The sequence below is a fragment of the Nerophis lumbriciformis genome, linkage group LG02, assembly GCF_033978685.3.
Source record: "Nerophis lumbriciformis linkage group LG02, RoL_Nlum_v2.1, whole genome shotgun sequence".
Lineage (NCBI taxonomy): Eukaryota > Metazoa > Chordata > Actinopteri > Syngnathiformes > Syngnathidae > Nerophis > Nerophis lumbriciformis.
This window is the reverse complement of record NC_084549.2, coordinates 2769001-2775000: the sequence shown is the minus strand read 5'-3', so window position 1 is coordinate 2775000 and position 6000 is coordinate 2769001. Positions and strand designations below refer to the sequence as shown.

Below are 6000 nucleotides of genomic sequence, written 5' to 3'. Positions count from 1 at the left end.
GTGCAATGAATAAATATAATGTACAAGTTACACCTTTTGAATGCAATTACTGAAATAAATCAAGTTTTTCAAAATATTCTAATTTACTGGCTTTTACCTGTATATATGAATGAGGTAGATCCCCACGACTTGATCAATTGAAAAGTAGCTCGCCTGCAGAAAAAGTGTGAGCACCCCTGGTCTAGTCTCTTACGTGAATGAGATCAATAATATCATTTGATATTTTACGCTAATGTGTTCATCATTTCACACATAAGTCGCTCCTGAGTATAAGTCGCACCCCCCGGCCAAACTATGAAAAAAAACTGCGACTTATAGTCCGAAAAAGACGGTAATGTGCGCCATCATCAAACACACTTGGTCATTTTACCAGTCGGATGATGCCTATCTGCTCTGAACTGTGTTGACGTCCAGACGGAAAGAAATGAGATGAGTTAATGGAGCGAATCAATGAGATTCCATTAGCCAGCCTACACACACACACACACACACACACACACACACACACACACACTTAGCGGGGCAGCCACAGGCCAGCTACATGTTGGTGTAATGCAGTGCGTGGCGTCAACAAGAGCAGATATTAGTCATATAGGAAGATTCTCTCTTCTCACCCGCCTGCGCAGCTCTCTGTGCATCTGAAGGAGGGCCAAGGTGGAGACGCTCTGTCCGCCCTGAAGAACAAACCTCAGCTGCACAGTCTAGTGGCCAAGCAGCTGTGCCAGAACATCTCTGGAAAGAACACCATCATCTTCACGGGGCCATCCATCACCAGCCTTGGACTCTTCACCGAGTTTAGCAAGCAAGGTCAGCCCACACTTCTTGTAGCTCTCCAACTGCATGAAACAATACATTTATGTTAGCATCTTTTGTGCTTCTTTCTCCATGGGTATGCATACCTGCCAACTTTTGAAATCAGAAAAACCTAGTAGCCAGGGTCCAAGGGCCACAGGCCCCGGTAGGTCCAGGACAAAGTCCTGGTGGAGGGTTCAGGGCTTCGCCCCCCGACGCAAAATGATTATTAGCATTCAGACAGGTTAAAATGTTGCTAAAACCATCACTTTTCTATCAGTCACAGTGACTTTTCAAAACAAAAATATTACAGCAAAAATCATATGGGTTGATTGACATGTTTATTAGAAACTTATCGACTACGGTGTCTCCACGGACTACAGTGGCGAAAGCGCGCACATTTTCAGGACTTATGCAGATCTCAAATACACATCAGCAGGTGCCAAAAGGTAAGAAAAGTTGCTTTTGCATAATATTGTGAAACAAAACGTCAGATCATGTGTGCTAATGGGTGACATTTTGCGGTCCTTATACACTCACCATAGTAATACTAGTATCTCTGACTACGGTAGCCGTAATGGGCCGACAATCCATCAAGCGGTGCGGCTTCAAAGTCGTACTAAAACATTTTGACAGATTTTTGAGCGCCGTGTGTAATGTTCTTTATTTTCCGTAGAACATTTAAAGTTCTGGTGTTGTTTACTGGCGTCAAATTGCAGTCTACACTTATCTTTTATGTGTGACTGCCATCTACTGGTCACACTTATCATTACACCATGTACCAAATAAAATTGCTTTGAGGTTGGTAAGCACAACCGGAATTATTCCGTACATTAGGCGCACCGAGTTATAAGGCGGTTTTTGAGAAAATGAAAGGATTTTAAGTGCGCCTTATAGTCCCGAAAATACGGTAATCAAATATACTGCAAAAAAAGCGGCTCATAAAAACTGATGACAAATACATTTACTTACAAATTCTTATTAAATTAATAATAAATATGTTTCTAAAATAAAATGTCAGTAAAATTAAGGTGAAAATAAAAAGGCAGCTTCACCACTTAAGTCATCATTCTTGCACTTAAAAAACTTCTGTATGAATTTATCTGCAGACTCCTTCTGTTTGTTCAATATCGTCATTACTGCCACAAGTGGTGGAAAAGTGTATTACAACTGAGTACGGCATACCTGCCAACTTTTGAAATCAGAAAAACCTAGTAGCCAGGGTCCAAGGGCCGCAGGCCCCGGTAGGTCCAGGACAAAGTCCTGGTGGAGGGTTCAGGGCTTCGCCCCCCCGACGCAAAATGATTATTAGCATTCCGACAGGTTAAAATGTTGCTAAAACCATCACTTTTCTATCAGTCACAGTGACTTTTCAAAACAAAAATATTACAGCAAAAATCATATGGGTTGATTGACAGCAGAGCTACGTCCGGATGCTCTCTGTGGACTATAGCTCTGCCTTCAATACAATAATCCCGGACAGACTCTGCAATAAACTGGACACTCTTGGCCTCCCCCCTCTCACAAACGCCTGGATAAGGGACTTCCTAACGGACCGACCCCAGAATGTGAGACTTGGCCCGCACCTCTCATCCTCCCGCACGCTGAGCATCGGCTCCCCACAGGGCTGTGTGCTGAGCCCCCTCCTCTACTGCCTTTACACCCATGACTGCAGTCCGGCCCACAGTGACAACCTTACCGTCAAGTTCGCCGACGATACCACAGTGGTCGGGCTCATCTCCAGGGGTGACGAGGCTGCCTACAGAGAGGAGGTCCTGAAGCTGACGGCCTGGTCTTCGGAGAACAACCTCGCTCTCAACACCAGCAAGACCAGAGAGATCATCGTCGACTTCAGGAGGAGCAGCACCGACCCTGCCCCCCTCTACATCAACGGCGAGCGTGTAGAGAGGGTCCACACTTTCAGGTACCTTGGAGTCCACATCTCTAATGACTTCTCCTGGACAGTCAACACCACATCAATCATCAAGAAGGCTCAGCAGCGGCTACACTTCCTTAGAGTCCTCGGGAAGTACAACCTGAAGCCTGACCTGCTGCTGACCTTCTACCGCTCGTCCATCGAGAGCCTGCTGACCTACTGTATTACGGTATGGTACGGCAGCTGCACTGCAGCAGACAGGGAGAGGCTGCAAAGAGTGGTCAAGACGGCTCAGAAGATCATCGGCCGCCCTCTCCCCTCTCTGACGGACATCTACACCTCCCGCTGCCTCAACAGAGCCAGTGCCATCATCAAGGACAGCACCCACCCTGGCTCTGACCTGTTCCACCTGCTGCCCTCTGGGAAGCGCTACAGGTGCATTAAAACCAAAACAAACAGGCTAAAGAACAGCTTCTTCCCCAGGGCCATAACCATCCAGAACGGACTGCCCCATTGTCCCTCATAACTGCCTTCTCTTCGGTGCAATAACCCATTCCACCAACCACCCTGTTTTTTGTTTGTTTGTTTTTTTCATGTATATATTCATTTCACACCATATTCATTGCACTTCTACATTTTTTATATTTTTATATATTTGCACATTGTTTTTCTAGCATGCACACATCGCACTGTATGGAATGGCCTCAATCTCGTTACCTTGCGTAATGACAATAAAGCTGATTCTGATTCTTCTTCTGATTCTGATTCTGACATGTTTATTCTGTAAGCTAACTTCAATAGTTTGAAATTATTTTGACAGTTAATGCCAGTTATCCTGTCAACCTTTCACAAGACTTCAATTTGTTCATTGAAAGTATAAACACTTTTTACAGTAAACAAATGGTAAAACAGTACTAAACAATTCCATAAAAAAAGAAAAATTGGTGTCATTATTAACTTTCTGTCCAAGCTTGTATAATCTACTGCCTTGTTCAATTGTAAAAAATATTCTGTGCCTAAAATTCACATTTCTATCACAATTATCATACTGTAAACATGGTAAGCTAACTTCATTAAAATTAATAGTCCTGTCAATAGCATGGAATTACAATTCAAATGTAGTTTTTTTGTAAGCCTTTCAAAAGAATTCAAAATATGAAAAATTAACGAAAATTAATTGAAGCCATCAGACACTTGAAAAGTGGCACATCACATCTCTAATGTAATCATTTGAACTTTTCAACAGAAATAGCACTGCAAAAATATTAAGGACATACTTCTGTATTTTGGTAGTTATGCTGTCAACATTTAACAAGATTTCTTCAACTTGGACTTGAAAGCATAAATAGTATAAACACTTTTAACAGTATAACAGTACTAAACAATTCCAATAGATAACATTGGTGTCATTACCTTTTTGTGGCTAAAATCCAAATGTATTCTATCAGATTGATCATACTGCAAAAATGATATGGTAACTTTATGATAAGTTTACTTGAAGTGGCATAAAACACTGAAAGTGATTGTTCCTATAACCCCTTTGTTTCAAATGTTTGTTCCACTTGTGGCAGTCGGGCACCAGCATACCGTCTTTGACAACTTGAAGTGGCATAAAACACTGAAAGTGATTGTTCCTATAACCCCTTTGTTTTAAATGTTTTATGCCACTTCAAGTTGTCAAAGACGTGCTGTGAAATACAGCCGACAGGATTGCGCACCAAACACGAAGCAAGGCCAAAGCGCATGCATGGTGCAGGAGAATAACGGACTTCTTTCATTTAAGGTTTGTGATAAACCATCAAACTCATTCGTTAAAAGGACTCTATAGTAATATAAAGTGAGTTTTTCTGGACATTATCATGCAAGAAAAGTTTATTTTTGGGACCGCGATCACCGCGTAATGATTTTTAAAGGTTGCATTACAAACATTTAACTGTCCCATGTGATCAGCCAGTGCGATTGGAAGTCCATGCTCAATTATTGCCTCCGTAAATGAAACTTCGGCATTTATCACATCCAAAGAATCTGTTTGGGCGACGAAAAACGTTGAAAGTTTTCCACTTGTATCGCTAGCAACGGCATTAGACTTGTGTTTTTTTGTCCCAACGTGGTCTTTTACATCGCTAATTCCTCCGTGTCCGATCGAAAAATCTTGTCTGCACAAGGTGCAATTCGCGTAGTTTTCACCCTTTTTGGAACGGATAATTATTCCCGGATAGGCTTTTGAATATTCTTCACGGAATGACTGCAGTTTTCTTTTCGGTTTAAGACTCGTTTGCCATTTTTCTCCGGCTGATTCCATGATCGTTCGCTCGTTTGGAAACAATGGGCAACAGGTGCCTCGTGCTTGGCAGCGGTGCTATAAATAGCCTCGCGCATGGCATTCGGAATGGCTCGATAGGAAGTTACGGGAAGCAGTGTCGATTGTCATTGTTATGCGATTTCGTGAATAAAACTTAAAAAAAAAATTTAAAAAAATGAATTAATGAAAAACCATATTTTTTATCACTGCAACCGTAACCCGGAATAGGTTGATGAAAACCGTACTAATTACGGGAAAACCGGAGTAGTTGGCAGGTATGTAATGGTCTCCTTGCAGGCTCTTCCCAAAAAAACTGTCCGGCAGCTACAGCTTGTTCAGAACGCTGCTGCTAGAGTTCTAACAAAGACCAACAAATGATTTGTTTGCGATTTTTCTCCGGCTTATTCCATGATCGTTCGCTCGTTTGGAAACAATGACAACTGGTGCCTCGCGCTTGGCAGCGGTGCTATAAATAGCCTCGCGCATGGCATTCGGAATGGCTCGATAGGAAGTTACGGGAAGCAGTGTCGATTGTCATTGTTGTTACGCGATTTCGTGAATAAAACTTTTTTTTAAATATATTTTTTTAATTCATGGTCCATGGTTCTCGCCCGGAAAAGGGTGGTGTGCCATCTCCGGGTTGGGGAGGAGATCTTGCCCCAAGTGGAGGAGTTCAAGTACCTCGGAGTCTTGTTCACGAGTGAGGGAAGAGTGGATCGTGAGATCGACAGGCGGATCGGTGCGGCGTCTTCAGTAATGCGGACGCTGTATCGATCCGTTGTGGTGAAGAAGGAGCTGAGCCGGAAGGCAAAGCTCTCAATTTACCGGTCGATCTACGTTCCCATCCTCACCTATGGTCATGAGCTTTGGGTCATGACCGAAAGGACAAGATCACGGGTACAAGCGGCCGAAATGAGTTTCCTCCGCCGGGTGGCGGGGCTCTCCCTTAGAGATAGGGTGAGAAGCTCTGCCATCCGGGGGGAGCTCAAAGTAAAGCCGCTGCTCCTCCACATCGAGAGGAGCCAGATGA

General features: G+C 43.3%; 1 protein-coding gene across 1 annotated transcript in view; it reads left to right on the top strand.

The window, feature by feature from the left end:
• The window catches only part of pgbd5 (piggyBac transposable element derived 5), an 89972-nt gene that overhangs the window by 72533 nt on the left and 11439 nt on the right, over positions 1–6000 (top strand). The window contains exon 4 of the mRNA XM_061924574.2: positions 627–807. Coding sequence (XP_061780558.2) covers positions 627–807 — 181 coding nt within the window. The remainder of the gene's footprint in view (positions 1–626; positions 808–6000) is intronic.